Below are 18,254 nucleotides of genomic sequence, written 5' to 3'. Positions count from 1 at the left end.
AGTATTTTTAGCTTCCGATCGGCCATCCAGATGGGCCTGGTGCATGTGATGTATCAGATCATGTGTGCCTACACGACCAGCCCAAAAGAGATGACAAAAATCTTCCCGTCTCTATTTAAAGGTCAAGGGAAGCTGAAATGGAAGCCAATTAACCTGAATATCAACACTCACGTCAAGTCGATAGCGCAACATTACTGGGGAATACCCCTGAACATTCAGAAGCACGTGGAGGATGAAATACAGTCTCTATTAGACCAGGACATCAAAACAGGAATTGGGACACACCCTGGGTGTCGCCCATAGTATCAGTACCTAAAAAGGGAAATTATAAAAGCATTCGCATCTGAGTGGACATGAGAGCACCCAATGTGGCGATTGAGAGAGGCAAATGGTGCCTTCGCATGACCGACATGATGCACCTGCTGCATGGGGCAAAAGTATTTTCCAAACTGGATTTAAATAAAGGATATCACCAGCTCGAACTACACCCGGACTCTCATATAACCACTTTCCCCACACATAGGGCATTTCAGATATAAACGTCTCGACTTTGGAGTATCTTTAGCTGCAGACATTTTCTAGAATGAGATACATTAAACACATTCCCTATTGTCTGAACTACACCGATGACATTCCGATCGGAGTGACACAAGAGGCCCAGGATGATACGCTGAGGAGTGTGTGAATGGCACTCGAAGACGCGAATCTGACCCTAAATGCAGGCAAGTGCGAGCTGAGCAAATCAACGCTCAAATTCTGTGGGCACATTTTTTCGCACAAAGGTCTGCCACCCGATCCGGACAAAGTGCAAGCATTGGTAGAAGCTCCAACACCAACATCAGTGTCTGCCATCAGATCATTCTTAGGCATGGCAAGTTATTGCACCAGGTACATTCAGGATTTTGCCTCGATTAGCACACCCCTCCGTTTACTCACTGGAGAGGGACAGGAATGTGCCTGGTGGGCTGACTGAAGAGGCATTTCAAGAAATTAGACGATTCGCCTCCGCCTCATGCATGGCCTACTACGACCCAGAAGTAGAAAATGAACTAAAAGTTGACGCCAGCCATGTTGGCCATGGGTCGATCCTAGCACAAATAAAACCAGGTGCATCATCTTCGGCGAGACACAGCGGCCTATGCAAGCCGTAGCCTATCCGCACAGAGTGTGCGTACTCGCAACCTGAGAAAGAGAGGCTCGCTGTTGTATGGGCTTACGAGCACTACCATCTGTTCCTGTACGGCCGGCCATTCACCATTGTGACAGACCACCAAGCCCTCATGACCATAGATGGAAACCCCACAGCCAAGATACCACTTCCCATCGCAAGACGAGGACTCCGTTTACAGGAATATTCACCATCATACATCCACTGGGAAAAGACAGTAACTCCGCCGACTTTGTCCAGATTTCCTCTACCCGCCAAAAATGAGACAGTCCAAGACAAATCAATATCCTAATTACATTTTGAGCAATGCACTGCCAAAATCACAAACATTACCACAAATACTTGAGGGCATGAAGCAAGACCATCTGCTGACAGCAGTAAAAGATTGCGTAACATCCGGAAAGTGGCATCAGAAAAACAACTGTGAGGCACCCAAGTGGGAAGCACAGGAAAAAACTCCAGACATTCCATCTCATAAGGCACACTCTGTCTCCCCGGAAGGACTATTATTAAAAGGAGAAGAGAATCATCATCCCTCTAAACCTACAGGATCAAGTAATCGACCTGGCACACACGGTGCACTGCGGCATCGTATCTACCAAAAGGCCGCTCACAACAAAGGCATGGTTGACACAGATGGATACCAAAGCTGAACAGACACGGGAGAATGCATAGCGTGCAAAGCAGCCACTCCACGCACTTTCCCCGAACCACTCAAAATGACGATGCCCCAGCAAGTGTGGGACGATGTTGCCGTTGACATGTTGGGTCCACTCTCCAATGGCAAACAGATACTAGTTATCATGGAGGAGATATCCAGGTTTCCAGAAATACACCCGATTCATTCCACGAGTGCTCAGTCAGTCATCCCAGCGCTGGACAAAACGTTTGCAGACTATGGAATCCCCACCATTGTGAAGTCGGATAACAGACCCCCATTCAGCGGGCATGATTTTGCAATGTTCACTGCACATCTAGGATTCCAGCACGGCAACAAAAAAACAAAAAAAAAATCACACCCCTCTGGCCACAAGCAAACAGAACAGTGGAGAGGTACATGGCCAATCCAAAACATGGTCTCCAAATCTGCTCGATTACAACGGGATCGTTCATGCAGACCATCGGCACACTGCTGCGGGACGATAGGAATGCAGCACAGCTCCACCGGTGTGTGTCCGTCGGCTTTAATGTTTGGTCGCGTGGTGAGAACCACACCCCAGCACAACCCCACCAGCGAGGTATCCAGCAACACTGGAGCCACAGCCAGAGTGAAGGATCGAGAAAGCAATCACAGAATGAAGGAATATGCCAACCACAGAAGGAAGGCAAACAGTGGGGGTCATTACGACCTTGGCGGTAAAGGGTTAACAGCGGCGTAATGGTGCCAGAGCGGTCAACCTCTTACCGCCCCATTACGAGTCTGCTCGCGGGACCCGCCCTTAGCGGGTCCCGCTAGCAGACCAGGGAGCTAACAAGTTGGCTCCCTCCCCATTCCCATCGAGGGCTCGAATGGGAATGGGGATGTACCGGGTCCGGGTTCCTTGAATGGGGAATTACCAGGTCCTCCAAGATTGGAATGGCCCGGTAATTCCTCATTCCCATGGTAAGTGCATGTGTTCATTAATGATTAGTTTAATAAAGCTCCTGCATAAAAAAAGCCCACTTAAGGCTGTGGGCTGTGGGTGCAAACATTAACTGATGCCACTGTCCTAATACAAGCAGGAGCTTGCCATTGCACATCCTCCACTATACCTGCATCTAGAACTGTACCTGCACCCTCACTGTGAAAGTTGAATTCAGAATTGTTCCCACCTGCATTAGAATTATACCCAATCTTAATTAGAAGCTGCGCCCAATTAGCCTCTCTGAGAAAGTTGAATTAAGAACTGTTCCTACCTGCATCTAGAACTGTACCCTGCACCCTCTCTGAGAAAGTTGAATTTAGAATTGTTCCCACCAACATTTAGAAGTGTACCCAATTGCATTTAGAAATTGCACCCAATACCCTCTCTGAGAAAGTTGAATTTAGGACTGTTCCCACCTGCATTTAGAAGTATATCCAACCACAGTTGAAGTTGCGCCCATTAGCCTCTCTGAAAGTTGCTCAACTCAGTAGTATACCCAACTGCATTAAGAAAGTGTACCCAATTGCATTTAGAACCGTACCAAGTTGCACTTAGAAGTATATCCAATTGCTTAGAAGCACCAATTAGTCCTTGACTAGTTGAGCCCAGAAGTGTACCTATAAGTGTGAGTCACCGACCCTAGAACTACAATCAGAAAACCCTCCCAAATCAACCTCACACCAATTATGAGCGCACCAACTCCACCAGTGCCCATCAGAAACCCAAGACCACTCATCTCCTGAACCCCACTGCCGACCCACCAGCACTGCCCGTGCCCGCTCCCCCCACTACCACACCGCACCCCGCAATCACCCACCCCCCGCCTTGCCATCATACCTCTGCCACCTCCCCCCGACCGCACCCTTTCCCCTCCCTAAAAACTGCGCGCCTAGCCCTAGCGAGAACCAAAGCTGCCTCTGTCTCCCCCTCTGACCCCCCTACCCTCTCTCACACCAATCGCAGCAAAGAAAGCGTGCGGACTGGACGAGTGTGCCGACTGGACGAGGGTGTGAACTAGACGATGATAATGACTGGACGAATGTGTGGAGCGGACGAGTATGAGGAACGGACGAATATGTGCAACGGACGATACTTAATATGCTTTGGAATGAAGGAAACACTTGAAAACATACATCATACCACACCCCACGCTTACTCTCCCCCTTACACCACCACTCATCTAGAACACAGATACTATGACACCATTCGGTATAACTGTTCTCATATCTACATTCTCCCGCTTACTCCACATCACTCTAAGTAATCATTGCTGGTTTCACACCCCCCAGCCAGGCGTTCTCCTCAGGCCTAACGCAGCCACACTCGTTCTGGGTAAAACCGACCAGAGCGAACACATACTCCTGACCGCTCAACCACCTCACCTACAGCTAAGAAGCAGCTACCACTCGATTTCCGCACCAGCTGCACACATACCTGGTGCGCACACGCACTTTTGGACTCCCTCTACTCTCTCTACTGACCTGAACTTCGGTTCCCAAGGGCGTTCAACCTGCCAGCGCCTTCAGACCATACCAATGGTATATAAGGCGCTATATAAATGCAAAATAACAATAACAACAATTCAAGGAACCCGGTAAGGGGCTCCAAGGTCATAATGACCCCCAGTGAATTTCAGATCGGAGATCAAGCATTAGTGCGTCAAGCACAAGGCTCCAAGGAAACACCAGCATTCAATGATAGTGACCCAGGTCAAGGGAACCATGGCAACAGCTGCGAGTTCCACAGGCACGGTCACAAGACACTCCTCATTTTTCTGGTCAATTGAAGCGGAGCTGACTCCCGGGAGAGTGGATTATCCTGGGAGAGAAAACTCAACTACTTTTGAGGACTCTTCTGATGAAGACATGGACGGTGTTGTGGACACATGACAGTGAGGGTGATTGCACCAACGGCAGCACCCCCCTCTGAAGTTCGTCAAGAAGGGTGATTTGCAAACCATTAAGATGGATTGTATAGATGGGTTAGTACCGCAAGTTGTTTGTTAAGCACGGGGGAGATGTAATGTCCCATTTCTATGCCCATCAGTCTCAGCATGTAAGGACAGGCAGTCACCTGTCCTCTTTTTACTTTGGTTGTGGGTTGCAGCCCAGGCGGGCTTACCGCGGAACGGCAGTCGTGTTCAGAGAATAAAGAAGGGTGACATATACTCCACGGCTCCTGCGTATTCATGATGCTACGTCATATGATATCGAGTCCGCTTCTGCGGGCATAACAAGCCTCGTCTGGATTGTGGGGAGCTGTGCGATGCACACAACGGTAGTATTCTAGAAAAACAAGAGTTCCTGCAAAGGACAGAGAAACAGGACTTGACAGCAGATGTCTGCCAATCAATCCATGGGCAGTACTTGTGGCACTAAGGGTCTTCCTGGCCCGGGCTTCACTTGCCGGCTCCCACTTTTGGGATTCGTGTGCGGCTTGGAGGCCGTTCAATGCATTAATGGCCCTTTCAGTGAATACTGGGTGGTCCTGTATCGCGAGATGTGGGCAGCTGTGCTTATGCATGGGGCAACCTCTGCCCAGATACAGCAAGTCTAGAGCTGGGATTCGCATTGTCACAGACATTCAGCATTGATCCTTGGTGCAAAGCTACTCAACAGTTACACAAATGAAACCTCGAAAGAAAGGGAGGCAGTTGAGCTGGAGAGCTTTTATCAAACTGCCCCCGTTATACCATGCCGAGAGAAAGTTGCTCTCCCCCATACTTACTGCAGGCGCCCCCTTTCGGTGACCAACAATAAACGTGTTGGGGTGTTGGCTTGGGGCAGTCCATGCTGGGGTGTTGCCTTGGGCCATTCTATGTACAGGAATTCTAGCTAAAGAAAGGAGGTGCTGGCTGGAAGGTTTAGAATGAGTTGTGACGCTGCTCTGGGCAAACCCCCCAGGCCATTGCAGAAGCAGAAAGACTATATGCAAATCGGGCCTTGTCCCACCCCAAAAGGGGCAGTCCATCCCGAACTGCTAGGTCACATCCCTTCTGCACGAGACCACAAGCATCCCCTGAAAACACACAAGCCTCATTGGGCGTCAACATTGGGGGCTAGCTTGGGCCTCTAGACCCAGCAAGCGTGGGACTCACGTCTGGGCATACACGTCCCACTCGGAGTGAGCAGAGGTTGAGCGTGGGACCCACGTCTGGGCATACACGTCCCACTCGGAGTGAGCAGAGGTTGAGCGTGGGACCCACGTCTGGGCATACACGTCCCACTCTGAGTGAGCAGAGGTTGAGCGCGGGACACGTCTGGGCATACACGTCCCACTCGGAGTGAGCAGAGGTTGAGCGCGGGACACGTCTGGGCATACCCGTCCGACTCGGAGTAACCAGAGATTGAAATGAATTCTAAACCTTCCAGTCATCACTCTTGTTTTGTTTACAGGAATTATTTCGCACCACGATGGATCAGAAACGGTCTTGGGTAGCACATGGTGCCAACATGAAAAAGATCGCACTGATGCGCCTTAAAGGGCTTTGGTTGGATTTCATTCACATAACAGTCATTGACTACCATAGGCAAGCGACGCGGCCTATTCCTACTGCCCTGCAAGTCTGCTTATTCCTACTGGCCTGCAAGTATGCTAGTCCCGCTGGCCCGCATGCCTGCTAGTCCCGCTGGCCCGCATGTCTGCTAGTCCCGCTGGCCCGCATGGCCGCTATTCCCGCATGGCCGCTATTCCCGCTGGCCTGCATTGCTGGCCTGCATTCTGCTATTCCCGCTGGCCCGCATGCCTGCTATTCCCGCTGGCCCGCATGTCCGCTATTCCCGCATGTCCGCTATTCCCGCATGTCCGCTATTCCCGCTGGCCTGCATGTCCGCTATTCCCGCTGGCCTGCATTGCTGGCCTGCATTCTGCTATTCCCGCTGGCCCGCATGCCTGCTATTCCCGCTGGCCCGCATGCCTGCTATTCCCGCTGGCCCGCATGCCTGCTATTCCCGCTGGCCCGCATGCCTGCTATTCCCGCTGGCCCGCATGCCTGCTATTCCCGCTTGTGCTAGTCCTACTGGCCCGTATTCTGCTATTCCCACTGGACCGCCTGGCCCGCATGTCTGCTATTCCCACTGGCCCGCATTCTGCTAGTCCCACTGGCCCGCGTGTCTGCTAGTCCCACTGGCCCGCATGTCTGCTAGTCCCACTGGCCCGCATGTCTGCTAGTCCCACTGGCCCGCATGTCTGCTATTTTTACTTCTGCTATTCCCACTAGCCTGCATTCTGCTATTCTTACTTCTGCTAGTCCTACTGGCACGCATTCTGCTATTCCCACTGGACCGCCTGGCCCGCATGTCTGCTATTCCCACTGGCCCGCATGTCTGCTATTCCCACTGGCCCGCATTCTGCTAGTCCCACTGGCCCGCATTCTGCTAGTCCCACTGGCCCGCATTCTGCTAGTCCCACTGGCCCGCATTCTGCTAGTCCTACTGGCACGCATTCTGCTATTCCCACTGGACCGCCTGGCCCGCATGTCTGCTATTCCCACTGGCCCGCATGTCTGCTATTCCCACTGGCCCGCATTCTGCTAGTCCCACTGGCCCGCATTCTGCTAGTCCCACTGGCCCGCCTGGCCCGCATGTCTGCTATTCCCACTGGCCCGCATGTCTGCTATTCCCACTGGCCCGCATGTCTGCTATTTTTACTTCTGCTATTCCCACTAACCTGCATGTCTGCTGTTCCCACTGGCCCGCATGTCTGCTAGTCCCGCATGTCCGCTATTCCCGCATGTCCGCTATTCCCGCTGGCCTGCATGTCCGCTATTCCCGCTGGCCTGCATTGCTGGCCTGCATTCTGCTATTCCCGCTGGCCCGCATGCCTGCTATTCCCGCTGGCCCGCATGCCTGCTATTCCCGCTGGCCCGCATGCCTGCTATTCCCGCTGGCCCGCATGCCTGCTATTCCCGCTGGCCCGCATGCCTGCTATTCCCGCTTGTGCTAGTCCTACTGGCCCGTATTCTGCTATTCCCACTGGACCGCCTGGCCCGCATGTCTGCTATTCCCACTGGCCCGCATTCTGCTAGTCCCACTGGCCCGCGTGTCTGCTAGTCCCACTGGCCCGCATGTCTGCTAGTCCCACTGGCCCGCATGTCTGCTAGTCCCACTGGCCCGCATGTCTGCTATTTTTACTTCTGCTATTCCCACTAGCCTGCATTCTGCTATTCTTACTTCTGCTAGTCCTACTGGCACGCATTCTGCTATTCCCACTGGACCGCCTGGCCCGCATGTCTGCTATTCCCACTGGCCCGCATGTCTGCTATTCCCACTGGCCCGCATTCTGCTAGTCCCACTGGCCCGCATTCTGCTAGTCCCACTGGCCCGCATTCTGCTAGTCCCACTGGCCCGCATTCTGCTAGTCCTACTGGCACGCATTCTGCTATTCCCACTGGACCGCCTGGCCCGCATGTCTGCTATTCCCACTGGCCCGCATGTCTGCTATTCCCACTGGCCCGCATTCTGCTAGTCCCACTGGCCCGCATTCTGCTAGTCCCACTGGCCCGCCTGGCCCGCATGTCTGCTATTCCCACTGGCCCGCATGTCTGCTATTCCCACTGGCCCGCATGTCTGCTATTTTTACTTCTGCTATTCCCACTAACCTGCATGTCTGCTGTTCCCACTGGCCTGCATTCTGCTATTCTTACTTCTGCTAGTCCTACTGGCACGCATTCTGCTATTCCCACTGGACCGCCTGGCCCGCATGTCTGCTATTCCCACTGGCCCGCATGTCTGCTAGTCCCACTAGCCCGCATGTCTGCTAGTCCCACTGGCCCGCATGCCTGCTATTCCCACTGGCCCGCATGCCTGCTATTCCCACTGGCCCGCATGCCTGCTATTCCCACTGGCCCGCATGCCTGCTATTCCCACTGGCCCGCATGCCTGCTATTCCCACTGGCCCGCATGCTTGCTATTCCTACTAGCCCGCATGCCTGCTATTCCCACTGGCCTAAACGTCTGCTATTCCTACTGGCCTGAATTCTGTCTCAGCAAAAGGGCAGCTGCTCCTGTGAGTGCCAGCCGAGTGCTCGTGAGGAGGTCAAGTGAAGGAGTTCTGGAATGGGGAAGGTTGGAGTTCGTTGGCCCACAGCACACGAAACTCACTTCACTGGTGATTATTTGCTTATGTGTTCATCACACTGAAACAGTCGAAAATGCACTAGTCGGTGGCGGAAGAAGACTAGGTCCTTCCATATGATGGCCATCCCCGCAGATTAAGTGGCTTCCGTTGTATGCCATTCTCTTCCTGCTAGCCACTCTCCTGCAGGTCACTCGCTTCCTGCTAGCCACTCTCCTGCAGGTCACTCGCTTCCTGCAGGCCACTCTCCTGCAGGTCACTCGCTTCCTGCAGGCCACTCTCCTGGAAGGGTATCCAGAATTGACGATCACTCTCTCCCTGCAGGCCACTCGCTTCCTGCTAGCCACTCTCCTGCAGGTCACGCTCTTCCTGCTAGCCACTCTCCTGCAGGTCACTCGCTTCCTGCTAGCCACTCCTGCAGGGGTATACAGAATTGACGATCACTCTCTCCCTGCAGGCCACTCTTCCTGCAGGCCACTCCCCTGCATGGGTGTCGCAGCGACTCACTACTCTCAGAAAACCAAGGGTTCGGAGAAGCTCCAAGCTCTAAAAGTCCTTCCAGGCCAAGGATATCGAAAAACAGGGATGTCTCTTAACAAAACAGTTCAAGGGCAGGCGGGGATAACACAAAAATGTAACAAGGGTACCCTAAGCTATAAATACGGCCTATATAGCCTGAGCCCAGGTTTCCCATATGGAGCAGACCTCCAGCGGAGTGTAAAGTGCGCCTAGCAAACGTCTTTAAGGCGCTTCGTGTTATAGGGCACTCCTGGAGTGGTGTGCGTCTTTAGTAGAGAGTACGAGGGCAAGCTCCCCCTCCCTGTCCCGAGTAGATTTGCAGGCTGTACTCATTCTGCACTAGCGCCCCCCACCCAATGTGTGACACGTGACAGGGGGCCACTTGGCAGCTATGCAAAAAGCCCCGTTATCTGTAACCCTAACTCCTGACATGTGCGCTTGCCGTCCCAGGACAGGGGTCTGGAGTGATGGGTTCACGGGGAGGCAAAGGGACTTCGGGTCTAAAACACAGGTGACCCATAACCACTCCTTAACTTGTGCACATGTTTAGGATACGGGCGGCCTCCCAGCAGCCGCGCCCCTCGCCCTTTCCCAGTTCTAGCAGCAAACTAATGATACAGGGTGGGGATCTGCTCCGCCCACAGGAGGGAAGAGACCACAGTCCATGGCAGGGGTGTCTGCAAGGAAGCTGCCAAGATGCCCCGTGCCACGCGGGACACCTCGAGCCAGCCCGCGTTTTCCACATTGCATCCTGGGATTGGTAGAACTATACTTACCAGGGGAGCGGACTTATGAAATTCCGGGGGGTGCCCAAATATAGGAAGTGACATCACCAGCAGTTATATGACCGCATTTGCACGTAGTCGCCTACTTGGTGTGAGGGGGGGTGCTGAACAGGGGAAACATTGACTGCCTATACTGAAGTCAAGTAGGAAGGAGGTTTAAACCTCCCAGTTGCATTCCAGTAGGCCAACACTGCCCCTACTCCACCCCTCTATAATCATCCAGGTTGTAGTAGCCCTCAAAAGACAGAGCAACACAACTAGGATGGGAGAACGAAATGCCGTGCCATCCTGTAAGTGTCAAACTTCAGAGCAAAGACAATGCGTGTGCCTCCTACTTTGGAGCACAATCTCACTAATTTGGTGCAAATCTCGCAAGTGGGTGCATGGGAATCCCCTGCGTGTGTGTGGGCTGCAGACCCCGGATGACATGCTCACTTCTTCAGTGTGAAACACTGGCCAAGGCTCTTTGGGCAAGCATTCAGGATGGGTCTCACACCTATAAACAGTGTGATATATTGAGTGGGCACCCCACTCCTTGGAGCATAGTATCACCCGTTGCTGGTAATCTCACAACTGAATGTACAGTTTCACTCTTGGGCATCTCAGTGACCCCATGTATATTAATGGAGTCAGTCTCCCATCTGGGAAGACAATTATATTTCTGTTAAAACTCTCTGAATTCTCACTCCAGTTTTGTCGATCTAGATCCATACCATATTCATTCAATGTGTGTGCAGGGGTGATAACTTGTGTCTGAGAGAGCTCATTCTTTCATTTAGGAGAGATAAAGGGGTAACAACCCCCTGTATGTGTACATTAACTATGCTTAAGCACTTTGGGTTATTGAATAGTGCTGCTACATTCTGAGTAATTCCATCCCTTTAAATATATTAGCTCTTGTCTAACCACGACAGTGTTCGATGATATCAGACTTGCTCAATAGTTATGGTTCTCTATCATTAAATGTACTTCAGATCTTCAGAGTCTCGGGAGGATAGCTCAGGGGCAACGTGCTCGCCTTGGAAGCAAGATGACATGGAGCAACACAGGTTCGATCCCTCGGTCCGTGCAACACAGGTTCGCTCCCTCGGTCCGCGCTTAGAAACCTCTGGGTAGTACACTCATTATAAATAACCAATTAAAATAAAAAATAAATACATCTGCTGGGAAGTGCTGGGGCACTGTCAATATAAGTGTAGCAGCTCAACTGAGAGGTGCTGATGTTGTCCCATCAAAAGCATAGCAGCCCCACTAAGATGAACTAGCATTGCCTCAACAAAAGTATAGCAGCCCCACTAAGATGAACTAGCATTGCCTCAACAAAACTATAGCAGCCCCACTAAGATGAACTAGCATTGCCTCAACAAAAGCATAGTATTACAATTATAGAAGCCCTGTTGCAAAGAGGGGTGCACAGATGTACAAATACATCCAACCCAAAACGATTTTTAGAAATTGAGGGACAGACTTGCTTTGCATCTGTGCCTCCATTTCTAAAAATCGTTTTGGGTTGGGTGTACCTCTACATCCTGCACTCGGGTGCACAGATGTAGAAGTATACCCAACCCAAAACGATTTTTAGAAATTGAGGGACAGATGCAAAGCACGAGCCTCTTGCTTTGCATTTGTCCCACAATTTCTAAACATCGTTTTTCCCCGGCTTTTACCCGGGCCGCCAGAGAGAGACACAGTATGGATGAAACAAAGGGCCATCCATACTGCGTCTCTTCTCTCCGGCGGGGGTTTGGGGGGCTCAGCCCTAACTTCATCCTGCCGGGGGTGTCCGGGACAGCAGCCCCCGGTACTCGGCGCCCCTGATACTTACAATGGGAAAATTGAAACTACAAGTTCCAGCATGCAATGGGCGAGTGTCAAGCATGACACAGGGTAACATGCCAGCTGTACAACTCAGTGCGGAGGTGCACTCACTTCCAAGACCCCTCCAGCCGGCCCCAAAAGCGCTGCAGCCGGCCCAGAATAAGAATACGACCCCCCCTGCGCCCCAACGTTGCTCCTCTACTGCTAGCCGGCACCACACACAATTTAAATAACGATTTATAGACGTCTCCTCAAAATAAATAGGTAGACAACGTGCACAATAATATTACCAACAGGACGTCATTTTCATCAGCCTACATTTATGCTAATTATTATCTAAATGAAAGTCACTCTGGGCGCTGCATCATTTCTGCACCAATGTTGCTCTCAGGTGAAGGTGCAGCAAAAGTCAAACGCTCTATTCACTTGGAGAACACAGCGCCCAGAAGCCTTTTCAAATGCCCCGGAGCTAGAATGGAACGAATTAGGAGGTGCTGAAAAGGGGTGCAGTTCCCAGGTATATTAAGTATAAGTTAGAAAGAGTGCATTGAAGCTTCTTCTAAGCACTGCTGTGGAAGACACGAGAAGCGGGTGGACTAGGATGTGACGCAGTCATGCTGCCACCTGATAGCGCCTACACCAGCGCCTGCGCATTGGTCCGCGCGCACGAGCATTTCATGGCAAACGCGGCCCTAGGCCGAAGGTATTTGTGTGAGGGTTAATTTTCCGAAACCAATAGACAATAAATAAAGCCTGGCACACAGGGCGAGGGCCCTAAAATAGGGCGTGAATGCGTGGAATGACTCCTTGGGCAGGGTTCGGAACTGAGGGGAGCGGGGAGCCATGTAGCTCCTGCTTGCAGCCCACAAGAGCGCAACAGCTTCCAGGAGCTACGATTACCGCCCTTGCACCCAGACTAGGCCCTTCACCCCTCTGTACCGCCACTGGGTGATGACACCGATTATTACAGAGCTTAGAAGCGGCCCACCCACATGAAGCACTATAAACATCACATTATTATTACATGACGCAAGGCTTTGGCAAACATATTGAAAGACCTATAAATCAGGTGAGCTTTGGTGTCTGGGGACACGAGCTGGTAATGTGAGGTGTGTGTACCTGCTAATGATTGTATTGTGGCAAGACCGTTAATACTTTGTGAGTAGGTGAACACCCTGGCAAAACCTAGCACATACTGGCAACGTGGGGTCCAGACAAGATGAACTCACACACACAAGAAAGAGAGCAGGTCCCGGGCAGAAGATCACGCATGCATGCATGCAACGCCTCCCTGACTCGCATGATGCCCGTCCTTTGCCATTCCCTTCGGTCTTCAGCTGCTATTCCTGCAAGCAGTGCCCACCTTTCCAGTCCACCATGCCAGTGTGCCTATGTAGCAATGATCACAGGGCCCACCGGTGGCCAGGCAGATGTAGTGTCACACAGGGTTCAAGTCCTAAAAATTAAAGTGGGGGGACTCAACACACAATGGGATCTGACGTCACCAGAAATTAGCATATCAAGGTGAAATATGCACATTTCATTAAATTGGCTTTGCATAAGCACCCATATTGCACAGGACGAAATGGCATTTGCCTTTCATAAAACCAACACACAAAAACAAGAGAGGTTGTTTTCTTCTAATAGTGCTTATGGAAACGTTAACTCCAAGAACCAATACAAATGTTTTCCCTGCACCTGCAGTACCGAAACGCAACATTTCACCTTTAGTTATTTGTCATTTTTCATCAGGTTATTTATTTGCATGTTTAAAGCGCTCACACGGGCATCCAGGCGCTGTTACAGGAATATGTCTTGGTTTCTAAACGCAGACCCGGGTATCAAACTGTGTTGCTTCCTGTCGTCTTGTTTCCAAGCTGAGCACGTTGTCTCTGAACTATCCTCCCGGGAACAGTGCAATCGGTGCAGAGGGGTGAAGGGCCTACGACTGAGGCCGGCTTTAATCCATAAATTCAAAGAGAGCATTCAGTGTTTCATTTTAGCTGGGGGGTAGGGGAGGCTGAGTCTACCCTCTGAAAAAAAGTGGGTGGATTCTGTCCCTCCGCGTGTACCCCCGACTTGAGCTCTGGTGTCACAAACATACTCTTGAGCGGTGGTGCCCAGCAGGGCTGGCCAGCCTGGGATGCTGCCAGTTAATGCCTGTCCTGGCTGCCCTGGACCGTTGCCCAGTTTGCCCGCCCCTAGAAATGGCCCTGCTATGCACCAGCGGTTTTAAAAATCAGACATCAATTTGGAAGAAGCGCGTTCCCAGGGGTGCCTAGATCCCGTCTGTTACTGTCACGTGTAATGTGCCACTTCTGTGTAGAAGACCTTGCCATTCAAAGGCGTGGCAGGGAAAGGGGACACGTGGCCTTCAAAGTACAGACCCAGAGGAGGGTGACCGGCATCTCCCCTGCCACCTCGCCAGGGGCGGACTGGCCTATAGGGAACTCTGGAGATTTCCCGGTGGGCCTCTGCACCCTGGGCCTCTTTTGTGTGGTATTTCCAAATGTTCTCATAGGAAAAGCATTGAGCTTGCTGAAAATATGTCATATGGGGCCACTTTGAACATTATTTCCAGGGCCTCTTTTGGTCCCCAGTAATTATTTCCAGGGCCTCTTTTAGTTCCCAGTCCACCCCTGCACCTCGCCCAGCGCAGAGCTGGCACCGCAGCTCTCGTGCAGGAGTGGCAAAGTGTGCAGCGGGGACTGCCCTGGCCTCCCAGGGCCCCCACACGCCGCAGGCTTCCTGCGGTACTGTGCCAATGCTGCAGGCACTCTCCTGGAGTTGCCACTCCCTGGCATTTTGCCGACGAGGGAGACTTTGGCAGAAATTAATGAGCAGGGCGGGGGCGCTTGCAGCGCCATTGCAGCACCGCAAAGCTGGCATTTCACACAATGACGTGCGCACCCATGCCAACTTGCTGCCAAGGCACTGGGCCAACGTGTAGCACCAGTGCATTGCAGATGGAGATAAGAGACGGCATTGCCAGGCTTGCACACACCTAGAAACCACGAATCGCCTCAATTCGGTGAAGGCGTCAGATAACGCGCGCGCACGTGTTATCCCACAGCAAGCTCAACGCACATAACATGGCCTGCATATAGGTCAGCGCTTCCATGCCTTTACATATGGCAGGAGGCGCTATACAAACATGAGAGAACATAACATGGATACATATTCGGGCTCTTTCCAGTGGGAATTCTGAAGGTTTCTAATTTGAAAATCCTTTTCACTTTTCCAAAAAGTGCACTTCCTTTGCACCGTTTGATTGGTTGAAAAGTATTCACATTTTCTGCACATTGCGTTACACTGGCAGGTGGCACTGGCCATGTGTTCCGTGGGCAAAGCCAGTATGTCTCTTCCGCCTGTGGGGGTCGGCTGTTGAATTGTGGGGTGCACTAGTCGGTAGCTAGCTCCGATGTCATGCACGTGTGCACTGGGGACTTCTGGCTAGCGAATTAGCAGTATTGGCGCATTGCAATAGCGCCTTGACGAGGTTATGCGCATCTAGGCGCGGGTTGATGCACTCGCCCTTCGGTGCATCGCAGTGGCACGGGACACGCGGCCTGTACACACATGATCGAGTCTCTGCAGAGAAGGCGCATCGTGGAAGGAGTCCCTCTCGCAAGTCCCCAGAGCCACAATGTGGCTGCTAGCCACACCAAGGACCCGACTCAAGGAATTCCGTGGACGGCCCAAGTGACTTTGCACTGCAGACCCAAACCCGGATACATGTAATTGTGCAAAAGGTATTTTTGCAGTGCAAAGTCATTTTTGCTGTACAAAATTAACCTTGCGCTGCAAAAATAAACTTTGCAGAGTTCCATGAATCAGGGTTGGTGTCGGCAGTGCAATGTCACTTTTAACCGTGCCCATAATTCCATGAATCGTGTCCCACGTGTTTAAAGACACGCGGCTCCTTGTGGGGGTGGCGCGGGGCCAGATACCCGTACCCCGGGCTCCCTCCCGCACGGAAGTGCGGTGTTACTTCCTCCCAAAGAGACCAGAGACATCTAGTTTTCAGTTCACCGCACCCCAAAAGGCTCTTGGGGGGCAGGGTGCAGCGGGAAAGCACGTGTGTCACCTGGTGCAATGCAGGCCCTGCGTGAAGGAAGAGAGTTGTGCACCATAGCTCACCCCGCAGCACGCTTGCCGTGCACTTGCCAGGAGCTGTGCACGGCTCAGCGTCCCACTGTGCAGCCCAGAAGCTGCAGGCTCGGGTGCCAGCCGCACCCCGGAAGCTGGAATGTTGACGCCCAGCACTCAGCCGCAGTGACGGCCTGGGTGCACTCACTGCGCAGCTGCTGTGTTTGTTGCATACTCCTGCTGCAGTATGTCCAATGCAGCACCACCACGGCACAGCTAAAGATGCTGCAGTGGCCGGCCCTGGGTGCACACCTGCAGCAATCGTAGCCTGGATGACCAGAGCCCCACCCTCCCCCACTGCAGGGCCGTCTAAAGTCTTCCAGGTGCTGCAGGCATGCTGTGGCAGACCCCTGGGGCAGCTCTGCCTGCAACGCATGTGTACATCCACCCAGACCACCAGTGCATGTTTCTGCGCATCTCTGTGCATGCATGGCTGGCTGCATAGTCAAGTCCACTGAAGTTGCCAGTCTAAGCCCTGGCTGCTGCACTGCGATTCTTACTGCACTTCTGTTGGGTCAGCACTTCATCTCCCTCCTACCTCCACAGTCTGCACCCACTGCACACTCCGCATCTCTCCGCGCTCAACAGCAGCAATGCACGACATGTCCTGCAACACTGCATGCACCTCTGACGTGCATCACACCTCACTGCACTGGTGTGCGTGCGATGTCTTGCTAAGCTCCATGACTTAGTACGTTGCGCGTGCGCTTCCCTGCTGCAATGCATGCCCGGCACATGTTCCATCACATGTGCAGCTCCACCGCCTGCCCGGTCACGTGGCGGGGCTTGTGGCACTGTGTCTTATGTCTGCAGGTCCTGGTGGCATGCATCTACGGTGCAATGGTGCCCGGCTGCCGCGCCAGTTCCATCCTACTTCATGCACTGATGGGGTGCCCGTGCACGGTCCGCGGACCTGCCCGTGCACGGTCCGCGGACCTGCCTCTGCACCTCCCACACACACCCTGCACTCACCGTGCTCCAGGTGCCCCCGCACGGCCCGCAGCTGGCTCTCGCTGCCGATGTCCCCGATGACTATGAGCAGGTAGTGCTTGCGCGGCTCCCACCGGGCTGCTGCTGCCGCCGCCGCGCGCCGCTCTCCCTGGTGCTGAAGCTCCCGCGCGCCGCTGCCAGGCCGGGCCACCGTCTCCATAGCGACGCCACCGCCGCGAGCCGACGCGCGCTCTGCCCCAATCTCCATGGAAACGCCGCACTGGGCTGCAAGGCGAGAGCCGGAGCACGCGCCGCTCTTAAGGAAGCGCGAGCCACCGCCTGATTGGCCGCAGCGATGCGACTGCGGCCCGGAGGAAAGGGCGGGGCGTGGCTAGCTGCCTTCTCGCGGATTGGCTGGAAGCCGAGCGCCTGGAGCTGTGATGCTTCAGACTATTGGGCAAGACGTGGGTAGCGCCGGAAGCGCGAGCCGCCGCCTCATTGGCCGCAGGGAGGCGACTGCGGGCCTGGAGGAAGGGGCGGGGCACGGCTAGCTGCCTGCGCGCGGATTGGCTGGAAGCCGAGCACCCGGAGCGGTGATGCTTCAGGCTATTGGCTCAGGCTGCCCACGTGACACCACTCCATGGCGTGGCAAGAAATAAACCAAACAGCCTGGTTGCAGGTTCAATCCCAGAAAATGGGGTCACCCAAAAACACCACTGGCACATTGAACCTGTCAGCAACATAAATAAATCATCCAGGGAGCCAGCTGTCCACGGCTGGGAGGCCTGCATTCTTGCCGTCTATCTCTCCAGCGGGTCCCCAGTGCCCCGCAGCCTCGCAATGCATGCATGCATGCATGCATGCATGCAAGTAAGTGACGCAGCCCTTGCATTGCAGCTTTTGCCATCTGCATGCCCTGTGTTCAGCTCTGATCGCAGGATACTTGGTACAATCTCAGGCTCTCTTCCCCCAGGGTCACCCTTAATCGTCCATTTACACCGGTGGTCGAAGTGTACGAAAAGAAGTAGTGAAACTATGTTCCCTGCTGGCCTGCACCCACTTCCCACAAACCCCATCACCACGCCCCCTCCCACACACACAATACAAACCCCCAAACACATGCACCTGCTGTTTAAGAGAACATTCAGTGCAGTGTACTGAAAGTGCAAGTTTCAACTTCTTCCT

The 18,254-nt window shown here is 53.1% G+C and overlaps 1 protein-coding gene across 1 annotated transcript in view; it reads right to left on the bottom strand.

Moving 5' to 3' along the window:
* MAP1A (microtubule associated protein 1A) overlaps nt 1–17,383 on the bottom strand; it is a 463,228-nt gene extending 445,845 nt beyond the window's left edge. The window contains exon 1 of the mRNA XM_069625155.1: nt 17,112–17,383. Within this exon, the coding sequence (XP_069481256.1) occupies nt 17,112–17,337 (226 nt within the window). The 5' untranslated portion in view covers nt 17,338–17,383. The remainder of the gene's footprint in view (nt 1–17,111) is intronic.
* Nucleotides 17,384–18,254: the final 871 nt, after the last annotated feature.

Source organism: Ambystoma mexicanum, chromosome 11, assembly GCF_040938575.1.
Source record: "Ambystoma mexicanum isolate Mex_15411 chromosome 11, UKY_AmexF1_1, whole genome shotgun sequence".
NCBI classification, from domain to species: Eukaryota; Metazoa; Chordata; class Amphibia; order Caudata; family Ambystomatidae; genus Ambystoma; species Ambystoma mexicanum.
The sequence above is the reverse complement of the archived record's forward strand: the minus strand, read 5'-3'. Positions and strand labels throughout refer to the sequence as shown.